Here is a 15,000-nt window from a genome sequence, read left to right on the forward strand (position 1 = left end):
AGCGAACGCTGCAGGTCCCAAGGTACCTCCTAGGGGTACGCCGTTACCAGACGCCGCCACAAATCGTGTAATAAATAATAATAATAATAATAATAATAATAATAAAAATGTTTATACTTTCATCCCGTAGTGGTTTAAATCAAGGTCCTTTTGCTAATATTTTGGGAGCAAATTTACTTGATGATATAAATTTATATATATGATATATATATATATATATATATATATATATATATATATAGAGAGAGAGAGAGAGAGAGAGAGAGAGAGAGAGAGAGAGAGAGAGAGAGAGAGAGAGAGAGAGAGAGAGAGAGAGAGAGATAGATATTTTATATATATACATAAATATATATAAATATATATGTGTATACACAATAAGTATACATCAATTACACACCACCATACAAATACACAAATATACAACGTACACCTTCCCATTCCTCCCACAGATACACCCATTTACCCTCACCCTCCAAATACACTGTGTGTCAATATACAAACACCCTTCTAACACGGTGTATATCCCCTGTATACCTTTGTATACCTGTGTAGGTGTAAATGAAGACGCGTGACTTGGAACTAAGGCCATTTATCTCGAAGACAGATGGTGTTAGCCGAGACGAGGACTTAATTGAGAGAGAGAGAGAGAGAGAGAGAGAGAGAGAGAGAGAGAGAGAGAGGTACGTGTTTCATACTACTGTAATGAAGGCACGTCGAACCCCACCACTGTGCTATGCATTTCTCTCTCTCTCTCTCTCTCTCTCTCTCTCTCTCTCTCACCAGGAATTAATCTAATAATTAATATGGAAGTTATTAGTTATTCCAGGCTTGTCATTTCCTTTGGAATACTATTCGTCAAAATCTCTCTCTCTCTCTCTCTCTCTCTCTCTCTCTCTCTCTCTCTCTCTCTCTCTCTCTCTCTCTCTATAGTTACAGCAAGGACTCCACTTCTCCCCCTGTGGGATGCCCCGGGGAAGGTACACCAGGAAGAGGTACCTAAAACATACCCTCCCCTCCCCTTCCCCCCACCCCACCCACGCCCCTAAATCGCCCCCACTTGATGGCCCGCCAGGACGACTTAATTGTTAGCCCTGAGCTCTCAAGACCTCCATTGCACAGCCATGAAAAGCCGATATCCTGAAGGACAATCCACCTTCCACGTCCTTCGCTACTTGATATCCTGAGTGGGTATTGCCCTACACCTCCTCCTCCTCCTCCTCCTCCTCCTCCTCCTCCTCCTCCTCCTCCTCCTCCACCCTCAAACTCCCTACGGCGCCCTCACGCCCACCAAGAGAGAGTATAGACCCTTCCTGAATTTATATGAGAAGCATTACTCTCTTCGATGAGTTTTCCTCCCTTGCCTTCGTGAGAGAAGCAATACCGGGCTTTCATCTTCGTCTGATAGGCTTTTGGTTTGGTCTCCGTTTGGCTGGGTGGTCGTTCTGGGTCTGGGCAGTGTCTGGATCGGTGGTCATCTGTCAGTAACATTTATCTTTAGGGTAGGATTTGATTCTGTGATCGCACGACTCTGGTCAATATTTGGCTGGGTTCCCAGCTGAAACTAGTCGATAACTAGCTAGAATAAGATAGTCTTATACCTGGGTAGTCCGTAGGTAAGGGCAATGGGCCAACTTCGAGGCCTGGGGGGGCGGGAATCTCGCCCCGAAATCCCCCGGACAAACATAAACAAGCAAAATACTTGGAAGCACCTTGTAGTGTTTTAAATCCTCGTCACGCTCCTTCCAGGGCCACCACCACCACCAACCTCCATCCGGAATGGCAAATCCCTTAATGGACGGCACGACAGTAATGAACAATTCAGCGCCGGAGAAGCACACATTATTACTGCGGGAATTGAGCGAATGGAGCATCCCCATTCGCTGATTAAGAAGGTCTCCCCCTTCAATTTTTAATCCGACGCGATCCATTAATGGAAGCTGTGATGGTGGAGTGTTTGCCGTGCCATTAGGGCGTTACGCTCGATCGAGGGCCCCCCTCCCCACCCCCAGACATGTCCTCATCGAGTACTCAGTCAGCTGGTGATTATTGTCATTACATGATGACGCAATGTGAGACCAGAATCGTACATGGTTCAGAATTTGTCTCGTACTTAATTTTCGTTTTCTATTTTTTTTTGGGGGTGAAGGGAAGGGGGGTTTTGTCGTTTTATTTTTAATGGGGAGGGGGTTATGGATTGCCCCACAGTCTAAAAATGACGGGAAACATGACCTGTGACCTAATATAAATAATAGTTCTTATACCAAAATCCACATTTATACACGAGAATCGTACATGGTTCAGAATTTGTCTCCTTAATTCTCGTTTTCTATTTTATTTGGGGGTGAAGGGGGTTTTGTCGTTTTATTTTTAATGGGGAAGGGGTTATGGATTGTCTCACAATCTAAAAATGGCGGGAAACATGACCTGTGACCTGATATACATGATAATTCTCATACCAAAAACCAAACATTCACACACCTGAACTAATTACCTTCTCATTATCTCCCCACAGGTGAAACCCCTCCCAAACATGACCCGGTGGTCTATTGGGGGCGTTATAGATTGACCCACAGCCTCAAAATGGCTGGAAACGTGACCTTTGACCTTGCATAAACAATAACTCCCTTACCAAAACCTCATTTCCAAATCTGAACTAATTACCTGTAATTATCTCCCAACAGGCGAACCCCTCCCAAACGTGACCTGGTGGTCGGGGCCTACCCTCCTGGACTCCGAGGAAGAGGACAGACAGGTCATGACCTCCTCCACTTCCACGGTGACACCGAATGCCCCAACGACGCCCTACGTCACGAATACCCTGCATATCGACGCCCTGACGAAGGTGCACCTGGCCCAGAATCTCACCTGTGTGGCAGCAAACACGCCTGTTCTGAGACCCCTCACTGCTACTGTGCTGCTCAGGCAGACAGGTGGGTTTGTTTACATTTTTTTGACAGGTGTTTGACAGGTAAGACTGTTTTGTATTAATTTTTGACAGGTAAGACTTTTGACATTATTCTTTGACAGGTAAGACTGATTACATTATTCTTTGACAGGTGTTTTGCAGGTAAGGCTGTTTTACATTAATTTTTGACAGGTGTTTGACAGGCAAGACCTTTGACATTATTCTTTGACAGGTGTTTGACAGGTAAGACTGATTACATTATTCTTTGACAGGTGTTAGACAGGTAAGACTGTTTTGCATTATTCTTTGACAGGTGTTTGACAGGTAAGACTGTTTTGCATTAATTTTTGAGAGGTGTTAGACAGGTTAAGACTGCTTATATTATTTTTCGTGTCTTTTTGAGGGTGTAAATATATATATATATATATATATATATATATATATATATATATATGTGTGTGTGTGTGTGTGTGTGTGTGTGTGTGTGTGTGTGTTGATAGAGAGAGAGGGAGAAAGAAAGAGAGTGAGTGCATGTATTTATATTATTTACACATCACATCAAACATTTACAAAAGCCCCTTGTCATTTCTCTCTCTCTCTCTCCAGAAAATCTTTACCCACCCTCTCTCTCTCTCTCTCTCTCTCTCTCTCTCTCTCTCTCTCTCTCTCTCTCTCTCTCTCTCTCTCTCTCTCAACCAACCCAAGACATATACAACCAGCTCCCAGGTTGACACTATCTTAATGCAACTTTCACTCCAGACTCTCTCTGAACTTTCCATCTCTCTATTTTGTCTCAATAATAATAATAATAATAATAATAATAATAATAATAATAATAATAATAATAATAGTATTATTATTATTATTATTATTATTATTATTATTATTATTATTATTATTATTATTATTATTATTATTAAATCTGTCAAAACTCAACCTCACCAAAAGGTCCTTCCAGAACAAATGCAATCATTGAACTACTGACTGCTCTTTCCGTGGTTCCACTTCAATAGCTCCCAATAAATAGCTTCAAATGGCTTTTAAATAGCTCGGGGCTATTTGATCTCAAGCGTGTGTGTGTGTGTGTGTGTGTCATAATTAGCCCGGTGCTAATCACCTGGGTTCTATAATTAGGGAGGGACGTGAGGCCACCAGGTGTGACATTGTACCTTTAAAAAAATTTTTTAAAGGGGGATGGAATGGAATCAGTTGGGCCTGAGGGGAGAATATTATTATTATTATTATTATTATTATTATTATTATTATTATTATTATTATTATTATTATTATTATTATTATTATTATTATTATTATTATTATTATTATTATTATTATTATTTGGAATAAAATGAAATGAATGGGAAGGGATATATATATATATATATATATATATATATATATATATATATATATATATATATATATATATATATATATATATATATATATATACATATATACATACTGTATATATATATATTGGGTGGGGAAAGAGATATGTGATGTTAAATTGTGTTAATAAATCTCTCTCTCTCTCTCTCTCTCTCTCTCTCTCTCTCTCTCTCTCTCTCTCTCTCTCTCTCTCTCATGCAAGAAAAATTGTGTTAATAATCTCTCTCTCTCTCTCTCTCTCTCTCTCTCTCTCTCTCTCTCTCTCTCTCTCTCTCTCCTCAGATAATGAGAAACACCATTAATCCCGCAATTCTCGTAGCGGAATCCAGTAATGTTTCTCAGTTTTCCCCGAAAATATCTCGGCCTCAGATTTAAGGAGGTATATGAGCTTGGAAGAAACATTACCTTTATTTACATTCGCCCAAAATGCGGTGGGTTTTTTTTTTTTTACTCTTTTCTTCACAGGGCCCAGGGGTTTATGTTTTTGGGGGGTCAGGGGTGTATGTTTTTTGGGGGCAGAGTGGTTTTTTTAGATGTTTGTTTTTTTGGGGTTAGGGTGTGTGTGCTTTTGTGGGGCATGTGTGTGTGTTTTTTTTTGGCCCAGGTTTTTTAGAACTGTGTTTTTTCGGCCCATGGGCATGTTTTTTGTGTCGGGTGTTTGGTGTGTTTTTTTGGGTGCAGGGGGCTTTTTTGTCCAGGGTTGTGTGTTTTTGGGGCAGGGGTGTGGGTTTTTTTCCAGGGGTGTTTTTTTGGGGGCAGGGGTGTGTGTATTTCAGCCTTGGGTGTGTTTTTGTGGCAGGGTTTTTTGCCCAGGGGTGCGTTTTTTGGGTCAGGTGTGTATTTTTTGGGCAGGGCTGTTTTTTTCAAGTGTGTGTTTTTGGGCAGGTTTTTTAAGGTGCGATTCTTGCTCAGGGGTGTGGTGTGGTTTTTTCTGCCCAGAGGTGTGTTTTTGTGATATGGTGTTTTTTTTTCAAGGGTATGTACGTTTTGGGGGCAGGGGTGTATGTTTTTTTGTTTCAACAATTGAGCATCCTATATCTTGCTAGGTAGCCTGTGTGGATATATATATATATATATATATATATATATATATATATATATATATATATATATATATATATATATATAATCTTTCTTTAGCACCAAAATTACATATATTCACATAATTATAATTTTGTTAATATTTTTAATTTCCTATTTTTTATTTTTATCATCACCCTTTGGACACAATTTTTCATTCAATATTTTCTCTCATCGAAAGTTCCCAGAAGTGACCTATTTTTTTCCCGTACGTTTGTTCCTCCTTTTCCAATTTTTTTTTTTTTTTTTATTTGTTTCTCTGTACCTCGTTCTCTCCAACATTTTCCAAAAGCTCTGAAGGCCTTGTGCGCACTCGGAGTGATTTGTCTCCCCTTCTGAATATTCATCTTGCAAAGTGCTATTGGAAATTATACGAGTTTTTCCTCTCTTTCTCGCAATCTCTCATTCACCTTTTGTCTCTGTGCTTTCACTCCGGGAGTAATGGAGTGCTAGAGTATTCTCTGAGGTCCTCTGGAGTGCAGGGGGAATGGAGTACTCTCCGAGGCTCTCTGGAGTGTAGGAATAATGGAGTATTCCCTGAGGCCCTCTGGAGGAAGACTCTGAGGCCCTGTGGATTGTAGGAGTAGTGGAGTATTTCCTGAGGTCCTCTGGAGTGCGTGAGTAATGGAGTATTCTCTGAAGCCATCTGGAGTGAAGGAGTAATGGAGTATTCCCTGAGGACCTCTGGAGTGAAGGAGTAATGGAGTATTCCCTGAGGACCTCTGGAGTGCATGAGTAATGGAGTATTCCCTCAGGCCCTCTGGAGTGCAGGAGTAATGGAGTATTCCCTGAGGTCCTCTGAAGTGCAGGAATAATGGAGTATTCACTGAAGCCATCTGGAGTGCAGGAATAATGGAGTATTCTCTGAAGCCATCTGGAGTGTAGGAATATTGGAGAATTCCCTGAGGCCCTCTGGACTGCAGGAATGATGGAGTATTCCCTGAGGCCCTCTGGAATGCAGGGGTAATGGAGTATTCCCTGAGGCCCTCTGGAGTGTAGGAATAATGGAGTATTCACTGAAGCCATCTGGAGTGCAGGAATAATGGAGTATTCTCTGAAGCCATCTGGAGTGTAGGAAAAATGGAGAATTCCCTGAGGCCCTCTGGAGTGCAGGAATAATGGAGAATTCCCTGAGGCCCTCTGGAGTGCAAACTCACATGCTGACGAACTCCCATTTCCTGGAAATTAGGACTCATACATTTCCAGTTGGTCAGGATCCCTGCTTAAAATTCTCCTTCAGGATCAATTAGGGAGAAAGCTTCCTCCTCCTGCAGGAAGAAGAATAATCCTTCCTGGCTCAGGTCCGAATGAAAAGGAGAGAGTCCTTTTCGCAGGATATGCTCTCTCTCTCTCTCTCTCTCTCTCTCTCTCTCTCTCTCTCTCTCTCTCTCTCTCTCTAGGACATGATTAAAACCTTGTTGTCTGAATGATATCTCTCTCTCTCTCTCTCTCTCTCTCTCTCTCTCTCTCTCTCTCTCTCTCTCTCTCTCATCAACTTTACCATTCAACACATGATACTTTATCCAACATAATTCATAATTCACTGCATAACTTCCTTTCAAAATGAAAAACTCACAGAACAGGTCAATACCCACCAAACGATCTTTCAGAAATGGGGCCCCAAGGCCGAATTTCCTTCCCCAAATAACTATCGCCTGGACCATAAGTCTTGGCATAACAATGGCTGAGTCAAGGTGAAGGGGAGGAGGGGAGGGGAATTGGCAGGGGGAGGGGGTAGCCACATCTTGCCCCCTCACTGTGGTAGGGTATAGATCCCCCAACCACTGACTTACGTGTTATTTTAATAAATATCCAACAAGAATCTAATTATTTATATATAAATTTCTGGGTTCGATCCCGACGTGAGTCAGAGATTCGTTTCTGTTCCACGAGTGATCGTGTGTTGATTATTTCTAATGTATGTTTGTATATAAAATCCATAAAATAGATAAAATATAATACATTTCCTCGCGGACAATATTTTATCGCCGCCACGCTCTGGCACAAACCACGACAATACGCCGTTATCGTATATCACCACTTTTATTCCCCTCGAAGGACAGGTCAGATTAATCGCCCGCACTCCCCAAAAAAAAGGAGAAAAGAGGACCCGCGGGGTGTGTAGGCGTAATTGGGCGCGCAGGAAGGAGTCCGGGCCTGACCGCGGGGGCATAATGGAAGCCCCTGGTGGGAATAACAATATGTCAGTGCTGGTTGCATTATAACAGGGACTGACGTGAGTTGTAACCGGGAGGTGAGGTAACGAAATTACCTCATTCATCATGTTGGCCCTCGCTCTCTTTCTCTCCCCCCTCTCTCTCTCTCTCTCTCTCTCTCTCTCTCTCTCTCTCTCTCTCTCTCTCTCTCCTTGAATCTGAGTTGCAGTACATGACAAATACTGCAGTCACTTTCCTGAAAGCTTAACCTCTCTCTCTCTCTCTCTCTCTCTCTCTCTCTCTCTCTCTCTCTCTCTCTCGATTTTTATTCCCCAACCAGCTGGCCAGGACCACAGCACTCTAACACGCCCCATAACAATGGCTGGTGGTCCTTAAACCACAATCACCCAAAACTTTATGGCGTTTTTTCTCTCACTAATTTTCCGTGAAGATTGCAATAACAAATGACAATAACAGGTGGTGATTGACGACGGCTCCTGCACCAGAGAGTAAATGACCAATATATCTTGGGGGTAACACCCCCACCCCTTCCCAACAAGCCCCCTCCCCCTCCCCCCCGTGACGCCGCCAAAATTATGATACTCAATTATCTTTTGGCCCGGGGGGTCGTCATGTGAAGTGGAAGGAAGGGGTTTAGTTTTTTTTTTTAGTTTTGAGTTTTTTCTTGATTTCTGTGGGATTGTTTTGTTTGGTTTTGGTGAGAGAGAGAGAGAGAGAGAGAGAGAGAGAGAGAGAGAGAGAGAGAGAGAGAGAGAGAGAGAAGCAATGCTTTCAACCAAGTGATTATATTACTATATACATACTGATTCTGAAGTAATAAATTAGTAATGAACACTTTTTAAATTATAGAGAGAGAGAGAGAGAGAGAGAGAGAGAGAGAGAGAGAGTTAGAGAGAGAGAGAGAGACCTTTTCACACGTGCGTGGAGTTTTTAAATCAGCTGCATTTTACCAAAATTGAGGCTTAGCCCAGTTTTGTTTGTAAGACAATAGGCCTATTTCCGTTCCTTGGAACAATGGCTCGAATTTTCTTATGAAAACACTTCTATGGAAGATATATATATATATATATATATATATATATATATATATATATATATATATATATATATATATATTATAGAGAGAGAGAGAGAGAGAGAGAGATAAATGTATGTGGAGAGAAAGAGAGAGAGAAAAAAAGAGATATATATGTAGAGAGAAAAAGATTTTTATGGAGACAGAGAGAGAGAGAGAGAGAGAGAGAGATGAAAGTAAGTAGAGGGAAAGAGAAAGAGAGATTTATATGTAGAGAGAGAGAGAGAGAAAATACGTGAAAAAAAAATCTTAAAATTTTCGCGTCCCACTAATTTTTTTCCCATCAAATTTTTTCCCATAATTTTTTTTTTTTCCATCCCAAATTTTTCATCCCATCAATTTTTTTCCTCCCATCAATTTTTTTCATCCCATCAATTGTTTACATAACATTTTCGAATCCCATCAATTTTTTTCATCCCATCAATTTTATTTCCTCCCATCAATATTTTTTTCCTCCCATCAAATTTTCATCCCATAAATTTTATTTCCATCCCATCAGTTTGTCATCCCATCAATTTTTGCCATCCCATCAATTTTTCATCCCATCAATTTTTTTCCATCCCATCAATTTTTTCCATTCCATCAATTTTCCATCCATCAATTTTTCATCCCATCAATGTTTTTTCCCTCCCATAAATTTTTCATCCCATCAATTTTTATTTCCTCCCATCAGTTTTATTTCCTCCCATCAATTTTATTTCCTCCCATCAGTTTTATTTCCTCCCATCAATTTTATTTCCTTTCTTCAATATTTTTTCCCTCACATCAATTTTTTTCCTCCCATCAATTTTTTTCCTCCCATCAATTTTTTCCTCCCATCAATTTTTTTCCTCCCATCAATTTTTCATCCCATCAATTTTCCCATCATCAATTTTCCATCCCATCAATTTTTCATCCCATCAATTTTCCCATCATCAATTTTTCCCCCATCAATTTTTCAACGCCATGGACGATAAGAGCAGCAGAGTTACTTTGCAGAATCAATTGCCCCGGAGGGGCTCCCAACCTGCTTTTTAATCTCGACTAATTACGAAAAATAATCATATCCTTTTTAAAACTCTTTTAGTAAAATAATAAAGGAGGGAATTTTGTTTTAGAGTCATTTGAGAATAAGGGGGGAGGGGTTTGGGGTGCGGGGAGGAGGGGGAGGAGAAGGGGGCCTGACAAAAAGGGTTTTTTTTTAGTGCTTGAAAAAAAATTGGTCGGGTGCTTGCATAAAAATATGTGAAATTTCCTCGTAATATTCTCCAGCGTTTTGGACACGAATTTTACCTGGCTCTCTCTCTCTCTCTCTCTCTCTCTCTCTCTCTCTCTCTCTCTCTCTCTCTTCTGTCTCTCCCAGAATTACTTATTTCTCTCTCTCGATTTTCCTGAATTCTCTCTCTCTCTCTCTCTCTCTCTCTCTCTCTCTCTCTCTCTTCTCTAATTTCTCTCCTCTCTCTCTCTCTCTCTCTCTCTCTCTCTCTCTCTCTCTCTCTCTCTCTCTCTCTCTCTCTAATGATAAAAGACCAATCATGCTATAAAAAAAAAATCTTGACACACAAAAGACCAGAAATCAATGAATGAAGGACCACACCAGATGGCAACACTGCCCTTACTTGTGATTGAAGGACAAAGAAAAACTGTGGACCCTGAATATGGCAACACCAACAATGCCCTATTGTGATGAATATTGATCTAAGGTCAGGTCAGGTCATTTTTAGAAAAGCTCTCTATCTTTCGGTGGTCTCGGTATAATGCTGGATGAGCCGCGGCCCATGAAACTTTAAACCAAGGCCTGGTGGTGGCCTGGCCTATATCGTTGCCAGATGAATGATGATGGCTAAATTTAACCTTAAATAAAATTAAAACTACTGGGGCTAGAGGGCTGCAATTTGGTATGTTTGGTGATTGGAGGGTGGGTGATCAACGTACCAATTTGCAGCCCTCTAGCCTCAGTAGTTTTTAAGATCTGAGGGCGGAAAGAATAAATGCGGACAGAAAAAGTGTGGACAGAAAAAGTGCGGACAGTAAAAAGTGCGGACGGACAGACAAAGCCGGCACAATAGTTTTCTTTTACAGAAAACTAAAAGAAACATTTGAATGGAAAAAGGATTTAAAAGAATATTACGAAGAAGAAATAAATTTACTGAATGACTGAAAATAAAAGAGAATTAAGAAAAATACCCTGGGGCATTCGGGGCATTAATACCCAAAGCCTATGTCCTACTGATTCTTTATAGAAAGACCAATGATTTACGAGAATATTAAGAAGAAGAAATAAATTTACTGAATGACTGAAAATAAAAGAAAATTAAGGAAAAATACCCTGGGGCATTCGGGCATCAATACCCAAGATCTATACCCTACAAATCCTTTATAGAAAGAATTCTGACCTGGTACTTTGCCAGAGGCAAAATAAAACTCCATTGTTGGGCAGAAAGAAATACCCCCTTTTCTTCGTCACAAAGAAGACTATATGATACCCCTTCTCCCCCTTGAAAAAAGTGCCATAGAAATACCCTCTATAAAAGCCTCTAGGACCCGCCTTCGGAGATCTGCTTTATAGGTATAGAAGTCGGATCTATAATATATTTTATAGGCATCGAGTGAGAGAGTGGACTTTGGGACGTGATTTCAGATAAAAGGGTTTTTCTAAATTCGCTGGATCATGTTGGGAAAGAACGAGGCACAAAGGGGAAATGGCATAGATATGAGAGAGAGAGAGAGAGACAGACAGACAGACAGAGAGAGAGAGAGAGAGAGAGAGAGAGAGAGAGAGAGAGAGAGAGAAAGAGGTTGTTTTCTGAAAAATATGGAGGTACAGGAAGTTATATCCTTTCATAGAATATTTTTTACAAAAGATAAAATATCAATAAGAAAATAATGAGAGAAGAGAGAGAGAGAGAGAGAGAGAGAGAGAGAGAGAGAGAGAGAGAGAGAGAGAGAGAGGAGAGAGAGAGAGAGAGAGAGAGAGAGAGAGAGAGAGAGAGAGGAGGTTTTCTGAAAAATAATGACGTACAGAAAGTTATATCTTTCATAGAATATTTTTACAAAAGATGAAATATCAATAAAAAGATCATGAGAGAGAGAGAGAGAGAGAGAGAGAGAGAGAGAGAGAGAGAGAGAGAGAGAGAGAGAGAGATTTGGTCTTAAATGAAAATAAATTCTACAAAAAACCTCCAAGAATTTGTCCATAAAAGACTGAAGTTTTTTCTGTACAAAATTTCCAGTCAAGAACTCAAAAAAATAAAAAAAAATATTGTACTTTCGTATTTTTTTCTACAAAATTCTAGTCAAAAACTACAAAAAATCCTAACAAAAATTATTTTTGTATTTTTTCCTACAGAATTTTCAGTCAAGAACTTGAAAAAAAATCATAAAAAGATTTATCTTTGTATTTTTTCTACAGAATTTTCAGTCAAGAACTAAAAAAATTCCCCAAAAAAACTGTATTTTTGCATTTTTATTAAAAAAAAAAACTCCAGTCAAGAATAAAGAATGTTTTTTGACGTGGCTAGTTTTTTCTGGTGTTGTAAAACTATTTCCAAAGGAAAAAGTTCCCTTTATAAAAAAACTTTTCTAATCCAGAAAAAAAACTTTTCAGTTCTGAATATAAAACGACAAAAAACAAAGGTCAGATGTACCATTTCAGCTCAGTTAACTCAAAAAAAAAACTACTTCCACTTTGCTTCGAACTTTGCCTCCCAAAAAAAAACCTGTCGAAACATTTCTAAAGGGCCACCATGCCTACCCAAAAATCTCCCTTACAAAAAAAAAGACAGTTAGAAAAAAACATTTCCCAGCGCTGAATAATAAAATATCACTAAGACCCAGTCCGTCCCAAATATCTCCTCTACCAAAAAAAACATCCCCCACTTAAGAAAAACATTCCAAGCCGTAAATAAATACAAAAATACCAAAAAAAATTCAAACTTTCACCCAGAGGACATTTGTGACCAAGAACCCCTAAAAAAAAAAAATTTAGCTCTCGAAAAGTATAAAGAAAAACTTTCCCTTCGACTTCACGAAGCGCAGAAAGCCCCTGGAGAGAGAGAGAGAGAGAGAGAGAGAGAGAGAGAGAGAGAGAGAGAGAGAGAGAGAGAGAGAGAAAGTCTTCGTCATTAGTATTAATATATACGATAAAAAAACACTTGAAGCTTTGCAATGTAGATGAGGCTGTACTCAAGTTCTCCTGCTGGGGGAAGAGAGATTCCTCTTGACCTCCTCCTTCAGGAGATGGATATTTAGAGAGAGAGAGAGAGAGAGAGAGAGAGAGAGAGAGAGAGAGAGAGAGAGAAGAGAGCAGACCACACAACTCCCTACGTTTGAAGGGTAAAGATTGTTTTGAGAATTGAGTCATTGTTTCTATTTGAGTGGATAATTATCGAGAGAGAGAGAGAGAGAGAGAGAGAGAGACTCTGACGACAGGTAGGCCAAATCTGACCCCTAAAGGAGGTCCCAAAATGACGACAGAAATTAAAAAATAAAAATAAAAAATAATAAACATTTTGAACATTAAAAAAATGAAAATATATAAACAAAACCTTCAAAGAAAGGTCAAAGGTCAAACTAAAAATATGAGGCGTTCCTTTGACCCTCAGACAACAGGTGGGTCACACCTGACCCCTAAAAGAGGTCCCAAAATGACGACAAAAATAAAAAAAATAATCATGAAAATTTTAAACATTAAAAATAATGAAAATATATAAACAAAACTTTCAAAGAAAGGTCAAAGGTCAAACTAAAAAGATCAGTCGTTCCTTTGACCCTCAGACGACAGGTGGACCACACCTGACCCCTAAAAGAGGTCCCAAAATGACGACAGAAATTAAAAAAATAAAAATAAAAAATAATGAAAAATGTGAAAGTTCTGATTCCAGGGAAAGGCTTCAGGATTTCAAAGGCGAAGGAGTAATGAATAACCTTTTTGTTATTCGAAGCGCTTCCGGAGCCTTAATTAGCGATGAATGAAGGCACCTGAAGCTGGAATGAATAATGGTGGTGGTGGTGGTGTGAAGAACAGAGTTTGGTTTAATGTTTTTGGAGTTTTAACTAAAACTTTAATTGATGACAGGTTTGAGTTTAAAGTAGATTGTAAAACAATTTGAAACGTTTGCAAAAAAAATATTTGTTTTTATCCAATCCTTTGTTTTGAAACAAACAGATTTTCTTTAGTTTGTCTTTGCCAAACAATAAGTTTTATTTTTTTGTTTTTGACTAAAATTTGAATGATAGGTTTAAGGTTTAACTAGATGGTAAAACAAGTTTTAAGATTTACAAAAAAAGGGATTTTTATATCTAATCTTTTTTTTGAAACAAATAGATTTTCTTTGTTTTTGCAAAGAAAATGAAGTGTTATTGTCCAAGTTTTTCTTTGTTTTTAAATGTTTTTATTTGACTTTATTTGTTTTACTTGCATCCCCACCCTCTCTTATATCACCTTAAAACGTCAATAATAATAATAATAATAATAATAATAATAATAATAATCTTTCAAACTCTGAAGGGAAAAAATCCTGTCTCCTCTTACGAAAACTTTCTTAAACAAAAGTTAAGGAATAAACATTCCCCTTCCTCTCTCTCTCTCTCTCTCTCTCTCTCTCTCTCTCTCTCTCTCTCTCTCTCTCTCTCTCTCTCTCTCTCTCTCTCTGTTGGAAAATTGAAGAAACTCCTTCATGAAAGTTAAGATAAGGTCCACGTGATATAAGGGATGGAATCCTTTCATGGTCTGCTAACTTCTGAGAGAGAGAGAGAGAGAGAGAGAGAGAGAGAGAGAGAGAGAGAGAGAGAGAGAGAGAGAGAGAGAGAGAGAGAACGCTTTCAAAAGCAGGATTATATAAAACTCCAACCAAAGAATTCCTAAGTACGTACTTATATATATTTTTATGAGGGGTAAAGTTTTTTAAGTTTTCTGTAAAAGAAAACTTTTGTGCCGGCTTTGTCTGTCCGTCCGCACTTTAGTCTGTCCGCACTTTCCTCTGTCCGCACTTTTTCCTGTCCGTACTTCTTCTGTCCGCACTTTTTCTCTCCGCACTTTTTTCTCTCCGCACTTTTTTTTCTCCGCACTTTTAACTGTCCGCACTTTTTCTCTCCGCACTTTTTCTGTCCGCACATTTTCTGACTGTTCATGAGGAATTCCAAAAGGATTTGTTAATCCATTTTAATCGCCATATTAATCCCCGGGATTAACTGGAGGATTTAAATATTCATTTCTCGGGAGGATTTGCAGATGACAAGTTGTCTCGCCTGGTTAAAAGGATTCGGCAATCTCTGGATTACATTGCCCGGGATTTGCCTAATCCAAGCAGGAGTCAGGGGGGATTAACCTAGGCGGGAGAGGCTCTTCCGGAAGCGTTAAATCTCCTTATGTAATCCGTGCCATTAATCTC

The 15,000-nt window shown here is 39.3% G+C and overlaps 1 protein-coding gene across 2 annotated transcripts in view; it reads left to right on the forward strand.

Moving 5' to 3' along the window:
- LOC136856302 (synaptogenesis protein syg-2-like) overlaps window positions 1-15,000 on the forward strand; it is a 320,580-nt gene that overhangs the window by 273,824 nt on the left and 31,756 nt on the right. For both annotated transcript variants that reach the window (XM_067134052.1, XM_067134053.1), the window contains one exon: window positions 2,682-2,930. In XM_067134052.1, coding sequence (XP_066990153.1) covers window positions 2,682-2,930 — 249 coding nt within the window. The remainder of the gene's footprint in view (window positions 1-2,681; window positions 2,931-15,000) is intronic.

This window comes from Macrobrachium rosenbergii, chromosome 35, assembly GCF_040412425.1.
Source record: "Macrobrachium rosenbergii isolate ZJJX-2024 chromosome 35, ASM4041242v1, whole genome shotgun sequence".
Taxonomy (NCBI): Eukaryota; Metazoa; Arthropoda; class Malacostraca; order Decapoda; family Palaemonidae; genus Macrobrachium; species Macrobrachium rosenbergii.